The sequence below is a fragment of the Dermacentor andersoni genome, chromosome 1 (genome assembly GCF_023375885.2).
Source record: "Dermacentor andersoni chromosome 1, qqDerAnde1_hic_scaffold, whole genome shotgun sequence".
NCBI lineage: Eukaryota > Metazoa > Arthropoda > Arachnida > Ixodida > Ixodidae > Dermacentor > Dermacentor andersoni.
Window position 1 is genome coordinate 371,095,861 of NC_092814.1, and position 27,117 is coordinate 371,122,977.

Sequence of the window (27,117 nt, forward strand, 5' to 3'; positions counted from 1 at the left end):
TAAAATACAGTGAATAAAATATCTTCGAACAATATAGTAAAGCCCATTGCAAATCAAGTCGAACATGTTCAAATACGACTAAAAAGAGATGCATAAAGAATAAAATATTTTCAAAAATGAGCTATTTCTATCAATCGATAGCAAACACATTGGTATTAGGCCCGAACTTTGTCACAAGTGAGATTCTCTCAGCAGCTGGAAAGTCAACCTCAACTGTCCCGACACTCAAAACGCGCACAATACCCAAGTGTTGCGTTTCCCTGCCTTAAAGAGTTTATTTTGGTTTGGATGAGGGCCACCTGCATCTTGGCGGCAGCCAACTTTGATTTTTAACACCACAGCGTTAAGGAGCTCGTGTCGCAGAAAAGCCGGTGTCGTCGGTGGCGTTGGCCGTGAGCGAAAAATCTCGGAAGGCAATTCATAAATAAAAAACTTGCAAGTCGGGCTAGGTGGGAATCGAACCAGGGTCTCCAGAGTGTGAGACGAAGACGCTACCACTCAGCCACGAGTTCGATAGTTCAAAGCGGGACAAAAGCGCCTCTAGTGAATGCGGTGTTGCCTTACAAACGTGCCGTAGAAAGTTATACTGCGGTGTATATCAGTAATTATGAGCATGTAAATTACAGAAGTCGCAGTTACACGAGTGGTGAAGTACGTTTCCGCTACATTTCTTCTGCGCACACGCAGAGCCATCTTGCGGCAAACACAGAAGACCCCCCTCCTCCTCCTCGCAATGTACGGAGCTGCCCCGACACGTGGCGAGCCACTCGCCCTATGATCGCGTCCGCCTTCCTGGCGCGTCGCGGCCCGGCTGTTCGTGCCAATCACGACGTTTGGCTCGCGTAGATCGTTTTGAGTGGGCGGTGCGAACGGCGTGCGATAACGCTATCGCGTTCCACTCTTGAAGGCGAAGCTTAAGCGTCCTCCAATTTTTGAGCCCAAGCTCCTTCAAAGAAGAGGCGGCACAGTTACTTTTCCGATCATTCCTCAATGCGACGGTCCTTTCTGTTCTCGTCCTCGTTCCGCCGCGTGTTCGCCCCACGGTCCACTTGAAGCATCCTCTTGGTCAGCTGTACAGTCAACGTCCGATTTTACGGACTCCCTAGGGGCCGCGAAAACGTCCGAAAAATCAGACAGTCCAACAAAATAAATGCATGTGTTTTACTGCCCTTAAGGGCTAAAATAGCCACAGCACGCCCGAAAAAGTTCTGAAGGCCTGCCCTGCCAGTACACTTATTGAACATATCGGTGCTAGCTCGTAAATTCGCGGGCGCTAGTTGGAATCGACTGGCGCAGGACATGGCAGGGAGAGACCTTCGTCCTGCAGTGGACGTAAAATAGGCTGCTGATGATGATGATAATCGACGTGCTGTTCCACCTTTATCGCTTCGTTCGTGGTCGTGCTGCTTGCGTGCACGCGCAATGAACCGCCCACCCTGCTTCTCCGGCGAGTTGGCGCAAACAATGCTACCGCGTGCTATGGTATATTTCTATGGGCCCCGCGCATGGGGACTAGGGCGTTCAGGAGCTAGGCGCGTTTTTTACACGACACCTACGGGCGCAGGCTCCCCTAGGGCGAAAAGTTTACCTAGATATATAGTTCCAGTTGGTGCCGCGGGGGTGGCGCTGCAGTCGACCGGCTGCACAGGCGAGCGAATGTAAATGCGCGTCCGGCGCGCGTTCTGCGGTGTTTTCTTTTGTTCGCCCTCGTTCCCTCTCCTTGTATACTTATGGCGGTCGTCTCAAAAATATTTTTACGATGTCTATGTCTTCGTTCGCGAATACTTATTTAAAGAGTTCATTTCTTAGACGACAATACAGTTCTCAAAAGCAACGCTACAGTGCCAGCCGAAGGAGCGCAGAGCAGCTCATTGCGGGTTTTTCATGCTGCAAAAACATAGCATATAAGAATTTAGTTATGATACCATACACTACCGCGGTGCAACAAGTCAAAAACACTGGCTATATATGACTTCTACAACAGTTTCCTTGATTTTAATCAGCTAAAACAGGTTTGCTCATAACGAGGAGTTCATGGTATAATATCGAATTTTTCTATTTTTTCACAGAAAATCTCGGCAGTAACACAAGGACTTAAGCAGTTAGGTTCTACCAGCAACACTTGCTTCTTTAACTGCTTCTAAAGTTTAGGCGGTTTTTCGCGTGTTTAAGTGGCCGTAATTTAAAGTAAGCCTAATTGAGGCTTACAGCTGTTTGCAGAATACGAAAAGGAATGTACCGATATATATTCCCTATTCCGTGCTGCACGTTCAACTCACAAGAGCATTTTACTGGTGCTTGTTGCTTGAATAATATACATGACGAATCTGTTTGGCGAACTCACACAGGCTGCTAGGCCCAAATTTTTTAGTGAAATATGCCTTTTGGACCGTGTGACGCTGCAGCCAGAAAGAAGCCGAAGCGTCAAACATTAGTAGTGATACGTCGAACATTAGTAGTCAAACATTAGTAGTACGGGACATATTGAAGATGTCATAATTCCCCGATGGAAGGTCAAAGATCACGCGAAATATGTGATGTTTGTGATGCCTTCCTTATAAAGGTTTGCGAGATTCTCTTTCATGTACCAACGAAGCGAATAGTTCTCCGTTTGAATAATTAAACAACGCTGGATCGAGAGTTGGTGAGGCAGAAGGTGCTTGAATTTTTCTTTTCTAGGCAGCTTAAGCTGCGCTGTAGTATCTCGAGTATTCTTTAGGCATTGCAATTGGCATGTAAAAATTTGCTTCATGGTTTCAATTCCATGGGTTTCGCGAACAATACGCGCCTCGCCATAAAAACGTTCGGTTGCTACCGCTACGTGAGGGGTGTGCCATATTGTCGATAAATGGCTACTGAAGGTCAGTATGAAACATTTCATCCCTTGTAATTGATTGGCTCTCGATTTTAACCACGACAATTTTATTTCAGATGATTGCTGCTATGGTATTTGTGAATTAACTATCTAAATACTCTACAAGACGCACCGTCGTGTTAGCAGCCATCAGCAATTCGTTTTATGGAGGTGTTTCAGAGAACGGTGAAAGTAGCAGCAAACTTTTTCGTACGAAATGCGTGCCTAACTCTTTCTTTTACGCATTAATAAAGTGGCTGCATTTGACTAGAACAACTCGCCAGATTAATAAGAATCATGATGACAGCTTGGCTGGGCAGTGTCTTTCTAACACGGATAACATGTTGACACCAATTACCAAGATTTTTCTTCCGTACGTGTAAAACACGGCGCATATACGCATTACAAAACCAGTACCCCTTCAACGCTGCATAGCTTGCAATATCCAAGCCACAAATTTTCTCGATTCAGGCGCTTTTGAAGAAGGAACTGCGGTTCAGGCATGTCAGCTGACAGAAGCAGACGCATCCTTCAATAAGTACGGCTCGAGCCACCCATACCCAAGCATACACGAAGGGAACGAGCGGCGTCCTGGCCGTGACGTCACTCGCGAGAGGGCGCCACTCCAAATTCTCGCCGCTAATGCTCGTGGAACGAGTTGCAGCCAGAGAAAGCGCCAGTTGCGTTTAACTTTTCCTTTTGCTTCATTATATCCTCAAGTGACCGCTCGCCGCAACGCTGGCAGATCGTCGGAACCATATACCCGCGATCTCGGTTACATAAGGTGGAAAATAAAATAGTGCGAAACAGCGTCCATAATCAGACCCTCCAATAACCGTTAAACCCATAAAGCAATATGACTGTCACCCGTTACTTCGTCTGGCTTTTCCCTAATTGCACAGAACTTTTCGTGCAAAATTGGCAACTGGAAACAAGAGTCTTAAGGAGTTAAGGAATTAAGCGATTTATTAAGGGAGAGCCAATTAAGGCAACATCCAAACAGGAAGGAAAAGCGAAAATTAACAAATATTTAACCGTTGTTTGTGAAAATATTTACGGATCAACAGCTTTTTATTTAAAAAGGAAGTAGAGAAAAAACCGCCTGAGGTGGAGAATGATTGCGTGTGTTTTGAGTGACGCTTCTACAGTTAGTCGAGCCGCCTGATGTAGCCACTTCTCTGCTGTGCTAATGTGTGTATTCTTCTAACCTTCCGCGGTGGGCGCAGTATGTCTAGAACCACAGCGTCCTGCACCCTACGCAGTTGTACGGGACTGGTGACCATGCATCGTTACGCAACTTCCGAAATAACAACACGAGTAGAATAACAACACGAGTTGGTAGAGCAGTAAACGAGGGATCCAAAAGAACCTGTGATTGTTCCGCAAATATATATTTCTCTATAATTCTTCCAGAGCTAATACAAAAAACGCTACTATATATCTACACTTTTGCTTGTTTACATGTTCTTGGCAGTGTTCTTCCTGCGCTTCTTCCATGCGTGAGTCCATTTGATGTGGTTCCTCGTTTGCCAAGTAAAGGAGAGGTGTATCTCACAGGCGTACCTGTGAGATACACCTTAATTCAATTCTATGACGAATGGTGGGCATTATTCACATTGGTACTAGTGAAGGTACGTCCCTCCCTCATTTGCATAGAAAAGTTACCTTGGGTTGGGCCCCTCCCCGCCCCCCCCCCCCGAAAAAAAACTGTGCGTACGTGCGTGTTGGATGGATGGATGTTATGAGCGTCCCCTTTGGAGCGGGGTGGCGGGTTGCGCCACCAAGCTCTTGTTATTTTATTGCCTAATGCCCTACCTATGTTAAAAAAGAAAACAAGGGAAAAAAACCACGATGATTTCACATAACCAAAGTTTTTGAACCCCTATGCGGCAAAGGCAAGCGCCATATGGAAGTGCTTCAAAGAAGCGGGCGCGTCGCTTTGTGGACTCCAGATATTCACGCTCCGGCGCGCGCAAATGGCGCACGCCGTCGCCAGTCTGTACTTTGTAGAAACGCTGGAAAAGGGGGTTGTTTGAGTTTTCGCGTAATATACTTACGTTTTCTCGTATACTCAAATTACAATCCGAGAGCTATCATGTCTATAGGTTGTGTGTAAGTCGTACTTTACGATTTTGCACGTATTTTAACTTGAGAAATACAATTAATTCAGTAACTTTCTTGCACCATACGGAGGGGCTGGGTATGGGTGGTTCAAAATTATTTTTGCCAGAACGACGTCTGCCACTGGACGCGGGACGCAGACACCGGGTTTTTCTGCGACACGGTTAACGCGTTAAAATGGCCATGCGCCACTGCCGGTCGAAACCGACACGGCGAACACTTCTATTCGGCGCGCATTTGTAGAAGAGTGGCGGATGTTCCCTACGCAGTGCATGGGTCGCTGAACAAGACGAGCGGCTCTGTCACTTGCATGTCGCCGCGAAACAAGCGAGCGGGCTGTGAACCGAAACCTCGCTTTTCCTAGCTGCTTCGCTTGATTGGGGTTCCGCCTACGCTATATTTTGTTTCCCAGCAGACACTCGCGCGCTGACGTAAAAAAGAAAGAAATAACAAACAAACGAAATAACAAAAGAAGTGATGTCGAATAACGTGGATGAGTTTTATTTATAGAGAGTATATGGAATTTTAGACTCGTAGGTGGAATGGGTATAACGGTAGCGTTGCACAGTTGCCATGACCAGCAGCCCTATTCCGCTAAAGAAACATTTAATATCCGCTAACTATTTACAATCCGCTTTTGAGTTACTTACACTCAAGTTGCTGAACCACGTGACGCCTGCGCTACCACGGCCGTCAGTGGCGCTGGCTAACACTCACCCTCAGGACCAGATCTATAGTACAAATGCGCAGGTACATGAGTGTGGACGACAGGAGGGTTGCCGGCAGCAAGTGTAATGTGAGACAATGTGGGGGTGCGGCAGCCACCTGTGGAAAGTTGCCTTCTCGCCCACTTTCGTTTCCCTTTACCTTATCATTCCTACATTTCAATTAAACACATATCAAGCCTTCTCCGCTATGCTTACTCTGACTTCAACGTGCGTTTTCCCATATGGTCGCAGCTAACAAAACATCGAGCCCCTCGGATCTCCTTCGCGCTCTCTGCTAGAAGAGGACCAAGTAGAGAGATACCTTCATTAGCGGCAAGTATCGGCTCTTGTGGTAACGTCGCTCCAAGTACGACAAAAGGCATGCAAAATGTAAATGTTTGCTCAAAAAACAAAGTCCCCCATGTTGCTTACATAAAAAAAACAACTCGTGTTTCGATAGTAAACAGTTCAAAACAGTTATTTCACTGTGGTGTATTATGTGCCAAAACTACGACAGAATTATGACACACGCCGTATCGGGGGACTCCGGATTAATTTTCATCATCTGAGGTTCTTTAACGTGCACCTAAATGGAAGTACACGAGCATTCTTTTCCATTTCGCCCCATCAAAGTGAGGCCGCCGCGGCCGGGATATCGTTCAAAATATTCAACAGTTCAAAACGCATATATACCGGATGTTTCAGCAAAGGCTTTCAAAAATTTTTATAGGTTGCCTGTGGCAGATATCACAATTATAGTTCAGGTGGTCTAGGTGGTCTACTCTATGAGGCGGACATTACTTGCAAGTTTTTTTGTTTTTAATTTTCAATCGACTAATTAACAAAAATTAATTAATTAAGTTTCTGACTAATTACCTCAGGATGAGTTTCGAGATATTAATTCCCGAACTTCGCGGTGAAATGCATCGGCGTCCCAGTTACTTTATTACCAAAACTTCGTTTTATGCACTGTAGCACACAAGTAACTGGAACGCCAATACATTTATCTGCGCAAAGTTCGGCGATAAATATCTCAAAACTGGTGTCACATTGAGAAATCGTTCCAAGTGGATCCGCCTTGCGCACTACACGGGTAGAATTTGTAAATTGCAATATGGGTCATACGATAATTAGTTAAAAGTTATTACTGATTATTTCTTCATTAGCCGATTATGCATTTCAATTCTTTGTGCAGGTAGTGTCCGCCGCTTCGAATAGACCCCCCTAATGAACTAGAATTGTGCTATCTGCCACAGCCAACCTTTAAGAATTTTTTAAGGTGTTCATGAAACACCCTGTATATTCCCAAAAACAAGCACACGAAATCAGTTTCTCCGGCGATTTTTCGGTGTCCACTGATCATAATAAAATTTTGAATATACGTTGTCTTTTGCACTCCGATTATCTGTGCCAAACAATACGGCTGCAAGTCATTTTGTTTTCCTGAAAATGAATTTTAAAGATTGGTTGCATGTTCCTGACTCATTACTTCTTGCTGGCCACCCTGTGTTTGGAACATCAGAGACTACATTGTCGCTGAAATCGCCGCTCTCTCGTTCGGACGATCTGTAAAAGCTCTCTGTGCCATCAGGAGGCATCATCACCTTTGCTTCTTTGCGTTAGTGCCACGTGTAATGTGTGTTTACATAATGGTAGTGCAGGATCTGACGTCATCGACTCATCGTGATGGCACACGAACAGCTACCCGTTTCGGTATCTCATTTATTGGTTATTTAAATGTATTGATTAATTTCTAAGCAAATTTAACCACCCTACCAGTGACAGAACTGTCAGTGCCGATTTAAAATGACAATATCCTAATATCGTCAAAGAAACGCCGGAGTTTAAGCGAAAGGCAGCACCTAAAAATGACAAAGATACTCTAAAATTGGCTAAATTTTCTCGCCAACTGGCCGCCAGGAACTGTCACGCGAAAACCATTAAAATGTCTGCCATATACCTACACATAAAGGCACATTCTAGGCCGCTACATTAGCCGGAAATGCATTTCTGTTCCGATTGACATTTTTATGTACTGCGTTCTTTCCAAAGTCAGAAGTTTTAATGATCTGCCGCAGATGCTAGCCTGTTTGCTTTTCCAAAGAGCATGAACATTAAAACGGCAATGCATCTGGCTGCAAATTTTCAGTGCACCCGGACAAGCAATATGAAAGGGAAACAGCACGCGATTTTCAAGAGGCCGTATACACTGCCTAAACACACTTTACCTCGCACAGCATAAATGTGTTCTACACGAAAGCTACATGTAACACATTAGCCTATCACATTCAAATCCACACATCACGAGTAATTCTTGTTTGAAAATAAATTCGGTGCTCCCTATACCATATATCATGCCCATTTCCTGAAAGCGCTGCCACAGGCACAGAGTTTCTATCAAAAGTTCCTGCTTTGAGTACTGGCGGAGTTCAATTCTGCAGATACAACTTGACCCACAATGTAATTAATTAAAAAGTGATTTAGTGAACATTTAGTAATTGCACAAGCGATTATCACGCAAATGCACAGGTCCGCATGCTACGAAGCTCGGTCAGCAAAAATGATCCTTCTGTCTCAAATCGTCCATTTTTTAATAGCCTAGGTGCATCCGTCGGGCAGTACAGTTGCAGAAATATTGCGCACGCCTCGAACGTCGCAGCTACAATCTCGAACCGACGTGCGGAATACCGACATAAATGAAAAGCATAAATGAAAGGCAACTTATGACGACGCATGCGTAAATGGTGGACGGCCTTGAACAGTGCCTTTCGATCTGACGACAGTGGTCTCCACCTATATTGCTGTCAGGCAACCTTGAAAAAATTTGGTAAAGCTAAAAAAAAAAACACCCTGTATAATCTGCACATGCCTATGCTGGAAACGTTGCTCCCAATCGACGAAAATATGCACGCGCCAATCAACGAACACATTCATTACGCCGTCCTGTCGACTCCACAAAAGAAACACCACGACATATGCCGGAAATAAAGGAAGGCCTGACACAGTGAGACGGGGCACCGCCTGCTGCGACGATGGATGGCGTCATGCACGCATGCACAACAATGGTACAGTGTACTAGAATAATGGGGATCAACGCGAGCGAGCACCGCGGAACGGAAGTTTGCAACAGCATATGCTGCACGCGGCGATACGTGGTCATAAACGTGGCACGGGGTTGCATTTTTACAATTGCTAGTAAGTACAGCGGGGCGTGGCATTTATCAAGGCGCTCGACGTCTCTGCGCAAGCGTGAGTAAGAGCGGGTGCAAGAGAGAAAATCTGGGGGCTTTCACTCCTTGAATATGTGACTTCGCCTAGGCACTACAGGGGATAAGTTTCTTAGCGCGTGTCGTACGCGTTTGTCCCTAGGCGTGCCGGCATTGCGGAGTGGGGTCGAGTTTGTTTATGCTCAGACGCTGGCTGCCGGAGCGGTGGAAGCAACGGGCAATGACGCCCCGTTTGGTGATCACTGTGTCTAAAGGTATGTCGGACAGACTTTCTCTCACGTGCGACGTTGGTGCTGAGTCAGTTATGCCGTATTCTAACTTTGTCGCGCCTTGTACGGTATTTTACTGCCAAAATAATAATAATAACATCACTGATTTTCCAGGGGGAGCAATAGGGGCCATAGTAAAGGCCGGGCCTGCTCTCCTGGAGAAGTATCTTCGCTCTTGGCAGGCTTTTCGTATGCTGGTGTCCGAGACTTTTCAGGAGCTTTTTTGAGTGGCCCCCTTTGATTGAAATAAATGCACAGCGCCTTAGCAACCACGATTGAATGCGATCGTCTGATGTCACGCCGTGAGGATTATTGCCAGGCTTTGCGGCTCATGCACGTTAGGTTAGGTTAGCATAAAAGGCGTTAGGGTGGCGCGGCGTATTCTCACAGTGGTTACGCCGTGTGAATCATTGTCTTTGCATCTCGGCCACGTTAGGTTAGGTTAACGTTAAATTAAGCCACGTTACCATAAAAGGCGTTATGGTGGCGCGGTGTATTCTCACAATGGTTACGTCGTGAGGATTGCTTTGCGCCTCAGCCTTGTTAGGTTACATTAACGTTAGGTTAGCGTGAAAGGCGTTAGGGGGCGCGGCGTACTCTCATAGCAGTTGCAGGGGCATGGAGCATCACCGGCAGCCTTTCAGCCCCTCGCGTTCAACCGCGGTCGCTAAGGCGCTCTGCCTTCTCCATTTGCAATATACACCGACCGGCCTCTTCCACGGTCCCTACTGCTCTCATGGAAACATCTGCGGTGTTATATTTAAGGTGCATCGCCGTAAGGCGAGAGAAAGATATGATCCGGCCCGATTGACTTAGCACAAGTGCCACAGGTGCGAGAGAGAGTGCCCGACACAGCGATCGCCAAATGGGGTGTCAGTGCCCGCTGCTTCACCTGTCTCGCCGTGCCGCCAGCCAGTGCCCCAGCGTAAACAAACTCGACCCCACTCTGCAAAGCCGGCACGCCTAGGGACAAACGCATACTACACGTGCAAGGAAACTTCTCCATAGTGCCAAGGCAGAGTCAGATATTCAAGGAGCAAAAGTCCCCACATTTTCTCTCTCGCACCCGCTCTTACTCGCGCATGTGCACAAACGTCCAGTGCCTCTGGAAATGCCACGCCCCACTGTACTTACTAGCAATTGTAAAGTCGCCCTCGGGTTCCATCCACGCAGCGCCGCAGAACAAGAGCTTTCGAAGTAGTGTCGTAAGTAAAATCCCTCCCTTAGCAGGGAAAGCAAACGTTTCCTTATGTCATTCGCTTGATATAAAATGATTTTTTTTTAATGTTGCCCCAAATTTTTAAAGCTTGCCTGTGGCAGATAGCACAATTCTAACCGTTGATCTAAGTTACTCGATGAGGCGGGCCATTACTTCTGAGAAAAATCAAGATGCTTAATGGAATTATTAACATAATTATATGCCAATTAACTTTTGATTGACTGTTTTATGGCACATATCTTAACCTACAAATTGTAGCTAGTGAATTCTCAAGCCGTATCCCCTTGGAACAAATTCTCGGGGCTGCACCGGTTTCAAGATAACAATGTTCAAGGTGCCTGACGAATTGCATTGGCGTTACGGTTACTTTTATGCATCAAGAAGTAAAATTGCCTTTTCTTAGAAAAAGGAACTGGAACGCCAATGCATTTCGTCAGACACCTTGAAAATTGTTATCTCAAAACTGGCACAGTCCTGACAATTTGTTCTAAGTGGATATGCCTTGCGAACCCACTACTAGCTGCAATTTGCTGCAATTTGTGGATATCTGCCATCAAATAACTAATTAAAATTAATTAGCATATAATTATGTAAATTATTCAATTAAGAATTTATTTCTCGTATAGCTAATGGCTGCCTAAAACCCACTGGGGGCTTGCAACCACAGCAGACACCCACCACCCATAGAAATTCTCAAACCAAAGTGAAACACGAGAAGTGAAGAACAACCAATCGGACCAAGTTGGGTTTCTTCCAACAGGTTTCCAAAATTAAGTAAAGGTTTTCTTTTGGGCAAAGTCACTTGTATTAGTGTAAATGCATGACTTGGAAACGAACTAAACCAGGCACTGTGCGCAGGTCAAATGTTCCAAAGCTGGAATTAGCATTGTTTCCTGTTGCTTCTATATTTCCTTCAAGCAAATAAACTGAAATTTAGATGCTTTGAATGAGAAAACAGTATTTTCTGTTTTCACCGCTACACTAAAGCATGCTATGAAAACGGTATGTCGCCTCGCAGCATAACATGTGTGAAGATCAACTTCAGACCTTCCGAGGCAGTTATCATTCCTGCTACCGTGCCTGCAGACAAAAGCACATTAGCGAGAATATCCCTGCTGTTAAAGCATTAGTAACACTAATGCTGGGGCAGAAAGTTATAAACAAACAAAACCAAATACTGTACATCACTATAATTTATCAAAGTACCTGCCTAAACACACTCCGTGATTTTAAATGCCAGCAAGATATTGAAAGCAATGCTCTGCTCACCGCGAAGAAAGAAGTCCTGAGTGAAGTGTTTCGAACAAACCGGTATAGTATCAGTCGTCACCTTTTCCCAATGCCAAATTTCTTATCCAAATCGCTCTCCGATTCGCGTCATCCGCTTCTTTCGTGAAACGATGAACTCATACATTGCCGTCTTTCCAGCGCAATGGCAGGCATAATGGTACACAAGTCTTTAGACATCTATAGTTCTTTTAATTTTCGGGTTTTTGCACAGCGGCATCACAACGATTTGAGAACTATGAGGCATTCTGCGCATGCCATGATAGGAGGCCTTCTTTCGCTTCAGGAGGCTTGAACCTGGATGAGCTGTTTCTCGGCGCAGCCGCTAGGGAGGTGATCATTTCGTTGGAGTCGCCAACAGACCTCGTCATTGGGCGAGAAGGAAAGGGTGCACGGCTAGCTATTCCCCCTCTCTGGCTTGTGCAAGCCGGTGCAGCTCTGCTTGAATGTGTTGCCGTTGCATGCTGCGGGATGATTTTGAGATGTTTTAGCTCATCCTCCATGAAATTTACGTCATTGGGAAACCACTCTATAGCGTTTGGGTCCAGCAGTAGCTACAGTCTGCGGAAATTTCTCTTGGCTGCGCATCATCAGCTGCAGAGCATGTATGGCTTGTGAAATATTTTGGCTGCATCGGTTTTCACTCGATGAAGAGAACTGGCATCTGTGAATCGCCAGCATGAATCAGGAAATCTTTAATTTTAGTGGGGGAACTAAAACATAAAAGAGTACATGTTTGCGTATAGCCAACACGATGCAACCCCGAAACATCTAAGCGCCAATTGTTATCAAATATTTGTGTCAACCACTGTACCAGCATCATTCTCTGGCATTTCAAGTCTAGTAGACTTGAGACCAGTATGCTATTTCTACACTAGCCTCCTCTATGAGGCTGATGGCATTGCTCAACACAGTGATCACAGAGGTTGGTAAACCAGCAATATACATATAAGCCTTATGTTTTGTCATTGCCTTTTTGCCTTGAAAAGAAGTAATACCCGAAGACGATCACATAAGAACAACCCAACGGTTATTTGCGAGAACACAATTTTTGTAAAACAGGTGAGTGTCTTTGACAACGGGACAAATAAGACTGAAAAAAAAAAAACTATTGGTTCTCATCCTCTTCTTTGGCAAAAAAACAAGCTGCTAATGCCGCAGTAAGACTCACATAGTCATACCGCATGCTTGAACCATGCTCTATATAGAACAAACAGTTCTATAATCCACCATCTAGCACTGCTTCGGACGCTGGCACAGTCTGCAGACAGTTGCTCAAACCACTCTACAAGTGTGATTCATACTGTACGTTATGCTGTTATTACTAACCAAAACTATATTATTCGTGGGTGGAAACCTTGTCCAACAAATGAGGTAACAGTGCAATGTATCTATAGATAACAATTTGAACATGAGCCTGACCAAGGGCTTCTAGCCACATGCCTGGTCTCCTAAGTTCACATGTTATGTGACACCATCAGGCAAAAAGGGATGTTCCACATCTGCCCACCATGGTTCTGAGGGTGCTGGCTAACACTCCCAGTGATAGATCTAGTAAACATATATACCCAAGTTAGTGGAGGGATTGATAGCCATTGCCCTAGCACAACTGGTAGTGCAACGTGCAATGCAGAGCTTGTTGGTTTTTCCACTGGTGACAGATTACCCTTTAGTCCACTTTCATTTCCCTTTTCTTTATTATTTTCCATATTTCAATTTCAACCCCAGCTAATTTCCCTGATGCTTTCCTTGGCTTCATTTGTCTGCTGGCTTTACGTGGTCACGATTAACAAAATCGTGACCACGTAAAGCCAGCCGACAATGACGATTAACAAAATAAAGTTGAAGGTTGACAAAGAAGCTCGAGAACAAGTTAAGGACCGTGCAAAAGCAATGGAACGAAGAATGTTGGGCATAACGTTAAGAGATAGGAAGAGAGCGTTGTGGATCAGAGCGCAAACGGGGATTGCCGATATTCCAATTCAAATCAATGGAAAAAAGGGTTGGGCAGGCCATGTAATGTGTAGCATAGATAACCGGTGGACCATTGAAGTTACAGAATGGGTGGCAAGAGAAGGGAACCGCAGTCGAAGATGGCAGAAAACTAGGTGGGGTGATGAAATTAGGAAATTCGTAGGCGCAAGTTGGAATCAGTTGGCGCAGGAGAGGGGTAATTCGAGATTGCAGGGTGTGGCCTTCGTCCTGCAGTGGACATAAAATAGGATGATGATGATGAAGAAGAAGAACAACAAAATCTAGCCCCTAGGTTTCTGTTGTGTCGGCAGCGGCAGGCAAGCGGGGGGCCCCGACCGGCGAATGCGCGGCTAGCGCCGGCGCAGTGAAGGAGACTCGGAGCTAACTGCTCCCGATGAAAACCGGAACGAAGACTCAGCCGACCCGCGGCCGTTTATTACTTATAAAGGCTTCACACGCTAGATGACACCTCCAGATTGGCCCAAGCTCGTCACATGACAGAAGGGGGGTGCGCCATCTAGCTAAACAACTACAAAACATACATGTACGATGACACAGAGATCTGACAGGGGGCGACACTATACTACATCTTCCCTTCTCTCATTCATTCATAGTAAGGATCTCGAATCTGGCAGCCTTGATGTCATTGGGTAGCATACGAGGGCTCTTTAGCCACATGCCTGCTCTACTAAGTTCACATGTTATGTAATGCCATCGGGCAAAATAGGATGTCAAACATCTACCCACCATGGCTTTGAGTAGTGCTCTCTAACACTCCCAGGGCTAGATCTACTAAATACCTTATTTAGTGGATGGAGTGATGGCTGTAGCACAATTGGTAGTGCAACGCACACGTAATGCGGAGGTTGTGGGTTCAGCTCCCACCGGTGAAACGTTATCTTTTCGTCCACTTTTATTTCCCTTTTCTTTATTAAGGTGAAAGCCTTGACGGCTCATGGGTCGACAATTTGACCATCCGGCATTATGGCACCGAAATTAAGGGTCGAACCCTCAACCTTTGGTGGGAGTCGAACGCATGACCTTTCGTGTTAAGACGAAGTTAAGACAGTTAATTAATATAAAGGCATTCGAACCCACAACCTTTCGTAGCAGTCGAACTCGCTTAGAGATGGGCAAACCGGCCATACCTCCAAGTTGGACTCCAGCTGACATCATGAAGGTCGAGAGTCAAACCCACGGCTTTTGGTGGGAGTCAAACCCTCGGCCACTAATGTTAGTTAAGGTGCCGTTACTTAAGATAGAGTTAATTATAGCACTCGAACCCACAACCTTTGGTAGGAATCGAACCTACGACATTTGGTGTTAATTAGGACAAAGTGAATTAACGTGTAGTTAATTAATGTTAATTAAAGTTGAAGTTAGAGTTAATTAAAATACTAAAACCCACGACCTTTGGTTGGAGAAAACAAGTAACAGGAAGTAACAACCAGTGTGATGGAATGGAACGAAAACAAAAACAACAAACGAAAAAAAAAAAAGATATTTTTGACCGCAATGAAAACATAACTAAAACTTCATTTTTTTATTTTGTTTCAGAGTGAAATCGAAATATTTTTCAGCGGTTTTCAGTTCAAGGGGAAAGTTGGCAGTCCAAAACAACTGACATCAGGCAACGTCATAATTAGCACATATCTCAGGGGCACACATAAGCACGTATCTCAGGCAGGGATAGCGTGAGCAAAAATTTTAGCATGTGAACTGAAACCGTTATGAACCGTTAAGAGTCTTCTTTATTATTTTTTTTTGGAGTAGAACCAAAACGGAACTTTTTTCAGTCAAACGAAACTAAAAGAATAACGAAAAACAATTAATTCCGACAAACTGGTAACAACACATTTGAATGAAAATGTCAAGTTATGTAATGAATGTCTTGTAAGTGAGCAGGCTTTTGCCTTCATCTTCTTAGTGTATGCTAAAGTGATTCAATTTACTTTTTACATTTCAATTTCAACCACAACGAATTTTCTTGATTTCCTTTGCTGCATTGTCTGTTGGCTTTAAGTGGTCATGTATATACAGGGTGTCCCAACTATCAAGCTCCAAGATTTAAAAATATGCAAATGTCACGTAGCTGGACAGAACCAAGGTAATGCTGTTTGCCGTCGCTCGGAGATGCTCAGATAATATTTTGCATTCTGCCTAATTGCATAATTAGTCTTAACCCTTTGAGACGCTGTTTACACAATTGTGCACAGCAGGAGAGTGCGCCAATAGCAAAAGCACTGATGAAAGTAATGGTATTTAAAATGTGTTTCATACATCTTGAAACACTTATTATTGGAACTGTGCTGCAACTTTGAATAACATGCAGAATGTTTAAGCAAAATGAGTGGGAGGGTAGACGGCTGGGTATTTTTACTCTCTGTCAGTATGTTGTATTCAGTGGGTTCACTTCTTTCATTGTTTTTTACAATGTCATGCACCAGGCATAATTTTCAAGTGGCTGGATAAGTGCTTTTCAAGCTTTTCAAAACACAAAACAGTGCATGTTCTCATATTTGATGTTCCTGTAGTGAGTTTTTGTATGGAGTCGAAATCTTGTAAACTTGACAAAACTCGCTAAGCAATTGAAAATTCTTCATCTTTTCTGCAGCTGTACACTTTCTATGATTCTGAAGATGCAAAAGATGCGGTAAAAGGAAGTTTTCAATCAACAGGATAAAGTGGTGTCTGAAAGGGTTAATTAATAATCAACTTCTCAAATATTACAATTAGACAAGAAGTGTCAATGCGAAAATTGTAGAGCAAAACGAAAAGCTTTCGATACAGCTTTATATTGCTCAACACATGCTACATAAAAGCTTTTGTGACCGCGGAAGAAGCCAGCAAATACATGCAAAGTGCCTCAGGTGGCCAGTCATGTGGCAATTTCGCATGCATTCATAGGCTTCTTTCGCGCGAGAACACAGCGCACACGAAGCCATCGTGCAGCTATCTCTGGTCAGCTAGCCTTTGAACCCACTGCACATTACCTCCAAGATAGGACACCCGCGGCCCCGCTCAGCCACAAGTGCACCTTCCTCCTTTGCGTGCACGAGAAGACGCCATAAACCAAGCAACTATCCTTCTTGGCCTACCCTCGCACCTACCACATATGACTCTCAGCCACGGTCTTGTAGCACTTCAACTTTATACAGAACATCACGGCGACGGCGATGCCAACGTCAGCGAAAATTCGCCTGGAGTGTACATAAAATTGCTATCACAATAATAAGTAAATTTTTCTGCATTTGACATGGCCTTAGAGCAGCAAATCGGTAAATTCCCGCTTTTCCCGATCTCGATAAACTGTCCGATATGTGCAGAGGTTTCAGCTATGCTTCAGACAGGCATATATTACATTTCGAATTAGCTACATATCCAACTATTTGTGATCCCTTTTGAGATCAACACATCTGGGACCAACTGTAGCCCTGTCCTTTGTCAGCTGACTCCATTCTATACCTACATATTTACTCATCTCATTGCACTACCGAATCCTATGCCATCCTCAACTGACTTTCCCTTCACTTGGCATCCATTCTGTTGCTCTAGTAGTGGTGCTATCTGCTCTATACATTATATGACAAGACAAACTCCACTTCTGCTTCTTAATTACAATAAGAATTTTAGCTACACCCATTTGATTTCTAATCCACACTACTGTAATCCCCAATGACAATATTTTGAATAATTTTCTAGGAAACCAAATTAACCAGAGTCATAACGGCCTGCACCTTACTTTCTGGACATCCGTTAGCCTCACACCTTGTCTAGAATGCAAGTAATCTTTTCATTTGCTGTATATTCACGAGTAACACAAAACTTTGAATCCAAATGACCACAGCAAAAGTTTAATTCCCATGTCAGAGAGGAGCTTCCTCCAAATGCTGAAATCGAAAAATCCGTACTGCTCTTATCCTCAAGAGTCAAGCGAGCTAGAGTGGTTGCTTATTCTAGCTCTGAAACATGCTCATCACAGATGTGTGCTTTGTTGAGGGGGCAGACAAGGGTTCAATGGTCCTTTTGAGCCCACTGAAGTAGGCACACACTTGTCTCTAGTGTCTGGTCTTCATAAATTATGAAAGCCTGCAGATCCAGAAGGGTGTCATATACACTGGTAAAGCTAAAGGCAGAGATTATTCAATGTGAGCCTTCTATTTCTGCACTTCCAGTCAAACATTCTCAAATGGCTCCATTTGAGGTTCTTGGCAACTTTTCAGTGATAGCCAGTATGGAGGCAACATGAGCTGGTGAACACACGAGAAGTGGAGCATGGGAGCATTGTTGAAATGGTAATGCTCCTTTACCCTGCAGGAAGCTCCTTTTGTACAAATATTTTGATGTGCTGATGAGGTTTAACATTACAGAGCAACACAAGCACTAAGTAAGACACTGTAGCGGAGGGATCTGGATTAATTTATACCACTCAGGGTTCCTTAATGTGTACTCAGAGCCAGTAGCACAGCCATAAATTTTTTTGGAGGGTGGAGGAGGAAGGGGGGGCACCCACTTGACCAGGGATGGGGAGAAATGGGGCTGGGAAGGTTGAATATACTAACATAAGAATTGGGGGGTGGGCACGTGCCCAGTGTCCCACCGCTGGCTACACCACTACTCAGAGCACTGTACACAGTAGTCCTGCACCTATATCAGAATAAAGCTGCCACAGCTGCATACTGCACCCACAATTTCATGCTGAGCGGCTGAACACCATACCTACTGTGGCGGGTTATGAATATTGTGGCCATTAAAACTCAGTAAATACAAGGAGTGGCACAAAGCAGCACTCGCCTTCCCCATAAATGAGTCGGCACAGTACACGGTGCCCCACATAAGTTGCCAAGGCTGTGGTGACAATGAGGACGGCTGGTTCCGTGTTTTGGTACTTGGCGTTGAGCATGTCTCGGTGGAAGTCGACGAGCCCGCACACCCTCCAGAAGGCATACAGCAGGCTCTCCTTCTGCACAGTGCACAGGAGCAGTCAATATGCAATTAACCGTGCGATCTTTCGGTACCAATTTCCACCAACAGTACCCTTGTCCATATGTGATACCCTTCTCTTTCTCTACAGCGGCCTACCGTGCAAGAATTACAGGGATACTAAATCAGTTCGGAATGGCAGAGCATTCTTGCACTGCTATTTCTGCATTTTCATGGCAGAAAAGGGTGGATTATCAGTCCCGAAAAGTAAGGCCACGCTTTCTTTTCTTTTTAATTTCACATGTGTGTGACAATAACAACTTAGCAGTAATTTCACTTATGTATATTGTTTCTCGTACTGAAAAAGCTTCTACAGTCTCTCTGGCAGAATCATTATTTCCTTTAGAATGCAGGGTTATCTATTATTTTTTTACTTTATTAATAAATAATTCATTTGTCTCAAGCAGCCACTTTCAGAATTAATAATGTCACAGGGAACTAGCGCGGGAATGTAAAGGTGGCCTTGCCAACCATCTTATATTTCTAGCAATGTCTATGGCTTATCAAGCCTCCATTCATGGTAAGAGTGACGTACTTGGTACTGCCAGGTGTACAATCTGCAATCTAGCTTAATATTTCCACTGAGTGTACCTTTAAACTCATCATCATCATCAGCCTAGTTACGCCCACTGCAGGGCAAAGGCCTCTCCCATACTTCTCCAACTACCCCGGTCATGTACTAATTGTGGCCATGTTGTCCCTGCAAACGTCTTAATGTCATCCGCCCACCTAACTTTCTGCCGCCCCCTACTACGCTTCCCTTCCCTTGGAATCCAGTCCGTAACCCTTAATGACCATCGGTTATCTTCCCTCCTCATTACATGTCCGGCCCATGCCCATTTCTTTTTCTTGATTTCAACTAAGATGTCATTTACCCGCGTTTGTTCCCTCACCCAATCTGCTCTTTTCTTATCCCTTAACGTTACACCTATCATTCTTCTTTCCATGGCTTGTTGCGTCGTCCTCAATTTCAGCAGAACCCTTTTCGTAAGCCTCCAGGTTTCTGCCCCGTAGGTGAGTACTGGTAAGACACAGCTGTTATACACTTTCCTCTTGAGGGATAGTGGCAACCTGCTGTTCATGATTTGAGAATGCCTGCCAAACGCACCACAGCCCATTCTTATTCTTCTGGTTATTTCAGTCTCATGATCCGGATCCGTGGTCACTACCTGCCCTAAGTAGATGTATTCCCTTACCACTTCCAGTGCCTCGCTGCCTATCGTAAGTTGCTGTTCTCTTCCGAGACTGTTAAACATTACTTTAGTTTTCTGTAGATTAATTTTCAGACCTACCCTTCTGCTTTGCCTCTCCAGGTCAGTGAGCATGCATTGCAATTGGTCTCCTGAGTTACTAAGCAAGGCAATATCATCAGCGAATCGCAAGTTGCTAAGGTATTCTCCATCAACTTTTATCCCCAATTCTTCCCACTCCAGGTCTCTGAATACCTCCTGTAAACATGCTGTGAATAGCATTGGAGATATCGTATCTCCCTGTCTGACGCCTTTCTTTATTGGGATTTTGTTGCTTTCTTTGTGGAGGATTACGGTGGCTGTGGAACCGCTATGATAGCTTCCAGTATCTTTACATATGGCTCACCTACACCCCGATTCCGTAGTGCCTTCATGACTGCTGAGGTTTCGACTGAATCAAATGCTTTTTCGTAATCAATGAAGGCTATATATAAGGGTTGGTTATATTCCGCACATTTCTCTATCACCTGATTGATAGTGTGAATATGGTCTATTGTTGAGTAGCCTTTACGGAATCCTGCCTGGTCCTTTGGTTGACAGAAGTCTAAGGTATTCCTGATTCTATCTGCGATTACCTTAGTAAATACTTTGTAGGCAACGGACAGTAAGCTGATCGGTCTGTAATTTTTCAAGTCTTTGGCGTCCCCTTTCTTATGGATTAGGATTATGTTAGCGTTCTTCCAAGATTCCGGTACGTGCGAGGTCATGAGGCATTGTGTATATAGGGCGGCCAACCTTTCTAGGACAGTGTTCCCACCATCCTTCAACAAATCTGCTGTTACCTGATCCTCCCCAGCTGCCTTCCCCCTTTGCATAGCTCCCAAGGCGTTCTTTACCTCTTCCGGTGTTACTTGTGGGATTTCAAGTTCCTCTAGACTATTCTCTCTCACCTTATCGTAGTGGGTGTTACTGGTACTGTATAAATCTCTATAAAACTCTTCAGCCACTTGAACTATCTCATCCATATTAGTAATGATATTGCCGGCTTTGTCTCTTAACGCACACATCTGATTTTTGCCTATTCCTAGTTTCTTCTTTACTGCTTTTAGGCTTCCTCCGTTCCTGAGAGCCTGTTCAATTCTATCCATATTATAGTTCCTTATGTCCGCTGTCTTACGCTTGTTGATTAACTTAGAAAGTTCTGCCAGTTCTATTCTAGCTGTAGGGTTAGAGGCTTTCATACATTGGCGTTTCTTGATCAGATCTTTCGTCTCCTGCGATAGCTTACTGGTTTCCTGTTTAACGGCGTTACCACCGACTTTTATTGCGCACTCCTTAATGATGCCCATAAGATTGTCGTTCATTGCTTCAACACTATGGTCCTCTTCCTGGGTTAAAGCCGAATACCTGTCCTGTAGCTTGATCCGGAATTCCTCTAATTTCCCTCTTACCGCTAACTCATGATTGGCTTCTTATGTACCAGTTTCTTCCGTTCCCTCCTCAAGCCTAGGCTAATTCGAGTTCTTACCATCCTATGGTCACTGCAGCGCACCTTGCCGAGCACGTCTACATCTTGTATGATGCCAGGGTTCGCGCAGAGTATAAAGTCGATTTCATTTCTAGTCTCACCATTCGGGCTCCTCCACGTCCACTTTCGGCTAACCCACTTGCGGAAAAAGGTATTCATTATCCGCATATTATTCTGTTCTGCAAACTCTACTAATAACTCTCCTCTGCTATTCCTAGAGCCTATGCCATATTCCCCAACTGACTTGTCTCCGGCCTGCTTCTTGCCTACCCTGGCCTTTAAACTAAACAAGCACAAAGGATTACTGATTACATGCACTCTTTTAGAACTCCTCATAAGAACTCATTTGTGAGTAACAGCACAAATGCAATACAGAAAGACAATTCAGTAAACAAGACAAGTACTGACACACAGCTGCCAGTATATTAGAAGAAAAGAGAAAGTCATTTTACGCAAAGCAACAAAGTCACACAGGATTACATAAACAAACAGTTGATTTTGCCACTTTAAAAATGTGGAATAGCATACCAGCTCATATAAAAAATGCACAAACTTTATCATCATTTATGCATGTACTTAGATTATATACTAACACTTCATAAACAGAATTCGTACTATGGTGTATTTTATCTGTGTCCTGTAGTTACTCACTGTGTAAAGTCTTTTGTGCAAGTCTGTTGTATAATTTGTGTATTTTTCTGACCCTTCTATTCACTATTGAAACCTTTGTACTGATGTCTAATGTAACAATAATGAGAGATCCCATTGCAGTTTTAAATTATGAGACCTCTTTCTGTATAACATTACCACATATATATGTGGTAATGACTTGAAAAATTATAAACCGATCAGCTTACTGTCCATTGCCTACAAAGTATTTACCAAGGTAATCGCAAACAGAATCAGGAACACTTTAGACTTCTGTCAACCAAAGGACCAGGCAGGATTCCGTAAAGGCTACTCAACAATAGACCATATTCACGCTATCAATCAGGTGATAAGAGAAATGTGCGGAATATAACCAACCCTTATATATAGCTTTCATTGATTACGAGAAAGCGTTTGATTCAATCGAAACCTTAGCAGTCATGCAGGCATTACGGAATCAGGGGGTAGACGAGCCGTATGTAAAAATACTGAAAGATATCTATAGCGGCTCCACAGCCACCGTAGTCCTCCATTAGAAAAGCAACAAAATCCCAATAAAGAAAGGCGTCAGGCAGGGAGATACGATCTCGCCAATGCTATTCACAGCGTGTTTACAGGAGGTATTCAGAGACCTGGATTGGGAAGAATTGGGGATAAAAGTTAATGGAGAATACCTTAGTAACTTGCGATTCGCTGATGATATTGCCTTGCTTAGTAACTCAGGGGACCAGTTGCAATGCATGCTCACTGACCTGGAGAGGCAAAGCAGAAGAGTGGGTCTAAAAATTAATCTGCAGAAAACTAAAGTAATGTTTAACAGTCTCAGAAGAGAACAGCAATTTACAATAGGTAGCGAGGCACTGGAAGTGGTAAGGGAATACATCTACTTAGGGCAGGTAGTGACAGCGAATCCGGATCATGAGACGGAAATAATCAGAAGAATAAGAATGGGCTGGGGTGCGTTTGGCAGGCATTCTTAGATCATGAACAGAAGCTTCCCATTATCGCTCAAGAGAAAAGTGTATGAGAGCTGCGTTTTACCAGTAATCACATACGGGGCAGAAACCTGGATACTTACAAAAACGGTTCTACTTAAATTGAGGATGATGCAACGAGCTATGGAAAGAATGATGGCTGTAACGTTAAGGGGATAAGAAAAGAGCAGATTGGGTGAGGGAACAAACGCGAGTTATGACATCTTAGTTGAAATCAAGAAAAAGAAATGGGCATGGGCAGGACATGTAATGAGGAGGGAAGATAACAGATGGTCATTAAGGGTTACGGACTGGATCCCAAGGGAAGGGAAGCGTAGCAGGGGGCGGCAGAAAGTTAGGTGGGCGGATGAGATTAAGAAGTTTGCAGGAACGACATGGCCACAATTAGTAAATGACTGGGGTTGTTGGAGAAGTATGGGAGAGGCTTTTGCCCTGCAGTGGGCGTAACCAGGCAGATGATGATGATGAAGCATGCTTGCATTACTTTTGAAATGCTAGCATTCACAATCACATGAATGAAGGATGTACTCATAAATACCTATAGGCAGCATGCAAGCACTTCGCAAAGTGACAGCTGACTGCAAATACGCACGTGTGCAACAGCATATCTCAAGTGGCATGATGCAATATCGATTTTGCACGATGCCAAGCTGCCTCATCAGCTTGGCATCGAACAATGGCCACTCTGTCGAGCAGAATAATAGCACAGCTACTCATTCAAAGCATGCATAGTACACTAACAATGTGATTGAGTGGCCGTGGTTTCACTTTCCGGCAGCTCTAAAGGAGCACGTGACAGAGCTCTTGCTCCTCACAGCTGCTGCTCTATTTCTGTCCAGGCCCGAGGTCACGCAAAGTTTGATTGACAGCTTATAAGGGACAAAGAAAACTGCATAGACCCATGAAACTGCACAGCTTTACTTTCACTATTCTCGATTCTCATACCCCATATGTAGATCTAAACCTGCTTCATACTAAGACTGGAGATGTTTAAATGTACAATTGGTTGGCTGTAGTGCAGGAAGCAACGTTTGACATTGAGTATACCATGCTCACACACACACACACATACTATATATAGCAGTGAACACACACTACAAGTGTGGATGTAGAACTAGAAGCTGGATTACTGTCTCAAATTTCTTTTAGTAAGCAGTTTCTAAAGTATGAGTTTTATTTTTAATTATGGGGTTTTACGCGCCAAAACCGTGATCTGATTATGAGGCAAGCCATAGTGGGGAACTCCGAAAATTTGAACCACCTAGAGTTCTTTAACGTGCATAAAGTTTGAGTTTACTCATGCACAAGACATAAATCTAGTATACAGATGAGGGTGCCAATGCATTAATACTGAGAACAGTTACAAACTACAACAGAATTGTACAATTTCGGGCCACATAACAGTGGATGACATAATAGTACATTAGATACAAGAAAAACTAATGTTAATAAAGCAAGAAAACCCAACAGACAGTGCTCTATTGCGATGTAGTGTAACATAAATAACAATGGGAGTGTAAAAAAAAACTGCTGCTGGGGTTTGTTCTCACGTACCATACGCATTCTGATCATAGTTGCTTTATCTTTGTCAAAATTTGTATAACAAAAATCTTCATGATTTTTGTTATACCTAGCTTAGACAGACTGAGAAAAATAAAGCAACTATGATCAGAATACATATGGACGAGAATTGACCACTAGAATAGCTGTCCGATCCCAGCTTGCAGCACGTTTATATATATATATATATATATATATATATATATATATATATATATATATATATATATATATATATATATATATATATATATATATATATATATATATATATATAACTTTTGACGCAATAACTGCCGGTCTTTTTTTTTAAGCGCCCGGTGGTTATAGGGTAACGCCGTCCCGTTGTGCTCTAATGCATAATATGTCAAGCGGGAGCAGCTTTTACCCCGCATTCTATAAAAAAATAATACAGGGACGCGGTGGAAGCGGCAGTTGGAGTAAATTCCACAATGTCACGAAATGTATTTTCTTTTTTTCGAAAATGCATTACTTAAAACGCCTGCGTTTTACTAGTAAGAGTTCAGTGCAGAGTCTTCAGCGCGTTCGATTGCCGAGGTTCGATTGCTGGAAGCATGACTTCCCGCAGAGAACGGTTTGAACGCAAACGCGCTTACCAGCGAGTTCGGCATCTCGGTGTTTCACAGTCGGGGAAATGAAGCAGAACGAGTCTCGTCGCTTTCGCTTCACATGCAACGGGCGACCAGTCGTAGTGCGCACCGGTCGAAGAATGCGTCGAGCACCCAGCAACGGAAAGTCTCACGTCGCTGCTCGTAGGCGACCGTACACCGCCTGTTCCTGTAGTACGCGCTCCGTTTATCGGCGTCCCAACCCACTACTATCATGCCGCCGATACCACGATAGCAGGGAGGAAGCGATCTCCAGTTACGAGCTTTCGGTAGCCACACGAGTGCACCTGAGCCGTCGCGAAAGTGGATGACATTGCGTTCAGGTGCACGGGATATTAAACTGTCGTCTACAGCATGTAAGTACTTAGAATTTTGTATTGCTTTGCATCACCGGTTAGAAACGTCCGATCCCGTCAAGTGGCAGTGTGTAACGTATATGCACAATTGCACCCTACGACGACTGAGATGGGCGTAGCAACAGCGAGCACGGCACGGTGGAGCACGGCCTCCTCTCCAGCGAACGAGCATGTCGGCGCCGGTCGCTTGGCTTGGTTGAGACTCCTCATGACTTGCGATCAGCAGCTGTTCATAGCATAGTTCGTAGCGTCAAAATAAAGCTCTCCAAGACAAGCCAATCCAAGCGCGCGCTCTGCTGTAGACTGCTGTGGGCACTGAGCAAGCTGAGCGCCTCGTGTCCGAGGCGCGAGTGAACGAAATTACTGGGATCGCAAAGCCCCAATAACCCAAGCTCGAGTGACAATGACACCCCGAAGGACCCATCACGCCCGCTACAGTAGGTGATACGCGAAAGACGTTTAGCGGCACGGGCACCTGCCCGTCCACGGAAGACAGGGCGCTTACGTTTTCAACAGCGGGTTGGAAGAAGGCCGGACACATTGCAGAACTCATCGTTTCTCTGCCAAGAGCCGCGAGGCGGATGCGTCAGCTCATAAAGACGCCTCAAATTCACGCGCGTTTTGTTCCCAGAAGACAGCGAAATAAGCAATATGTCATCTCGTGAAGACGACAGGAAGGCAGCGGGTTTTGCGCCGCGGAAGCCTGTGTGACGGATATGTTTCGTTGCGAAGATAAACTCCGCCGCGCCGTATTTATAAGTGACTGCTCGTCGGAAGACGACATCGTTTTGTATAGCGCGCTGAAGCCTGTGTTACGGCCGCCCAACTGCTGTTTTGATGCGTCCGCCATCGCCTTCGTGTGCAGCAACGTAGTTTCCGTGGCTTTCGCTGTTTGCGCCTTGCGACGACCTTTGCAGCGGCTGCCGGACCTCGGCCAGAGGTGTGCCAGCGGGCGTCGAAGCAGCGAGGACGACGGTGGTGGCGGCTGTCCTCTGGCGTAACCGTCATTTGCTGCCACTGCATGGCCGCCCGCCGCGCCGAAGCGACTGCCCTCAGGAGGTCGTCTTCGCCGTGGCTTCTTCAGTCGCTGCGGGCGCGGTGACATGTGGTACCTGATGGAGAACGCTCAGCGGTCGTACACCCTTTCCGAGAGGCTGCTGCGCGCCATCGGCGTGGGCCACCACACGGCTCCCGGCACGAGGAGCGAGCAGGAGGACATCGAGGAGTTAATACGTCAGGGCGCTGACGTGAACCAGTCGCACGGCACCTTCCTACCGCTCCACTGTGCCTGCATGGTGGGAGACGCCACGAGCGTCGCCGTGCTCCTCAAATGGGGCGCAGATGTGAGCACAGCCCCCTCTCTCACCGTCGGCGCGAGCACCGGACTTGTAGTCTCATCCTGGAGTAGTAGTGCTTTCTAGATGCTGTCTGGCCCGGCTAAGTTTAGCTCTTCTCGTATTATTTTGCTTATTGTTGGAATGCACGTGCTTATTTCATACTATAAAGTGTTTGACAATGTTCCGGCCAGCGAAACAGGTTCATCGGCATGAATCGTGCCCAGTCCTATAGT

General features: G+C 44.8%; 2 protein-coding genes across 2 annotated transcripts in view; one reads left to right on the plus strand and one right to left on the minus strand.

The window, feature by feature from the left end:
• The window catches only part of Sply (Sphingosine-1-phosphate lyase), a 108,935-nt gene extending 83,241 nt beyond the window's left edge, over positions 1–25,694 (minus strand). The window contains exons 1-2 of the mRNA XM_055063930.2: positions 25,180–25,694; positions 18,453–18,621 (exon numbers count right to left, since the gene is read on the minus strand). Coding sequence (XP_054919905.2) covers positions 18,453–18,621; positions 25,180–25,194 — 184 coding nt within the window. The 5' untranslated portion in view covers positions 25,195–25,694. The remainder of the gene's footprint in view (positions 1–18,452; positions 18,622–25,179) is intronic.
• Positions 25,695–25,839: 145 nt separating this feature from the next.
• Positions 25,840–27,117, plus strand: part of LOC126516782 (ankyrin repeat and SOCS box protein 8-like) — a 50,193-nt gene continuing 48,915 nt past the window's right edge. Inside the window, exon 1 of the mRNA XM_050166886.3 lies at positions 25,840–26,890. Within this exon, the coding sequence (XP_050022843.1) occupies positions 26,651–26,890 (240 nt within the window). The 5' untranslated portion in view covers positions 25,840–26,650. The remainder of the gene's footprint in view (positions 26,891–27,117) is intronic.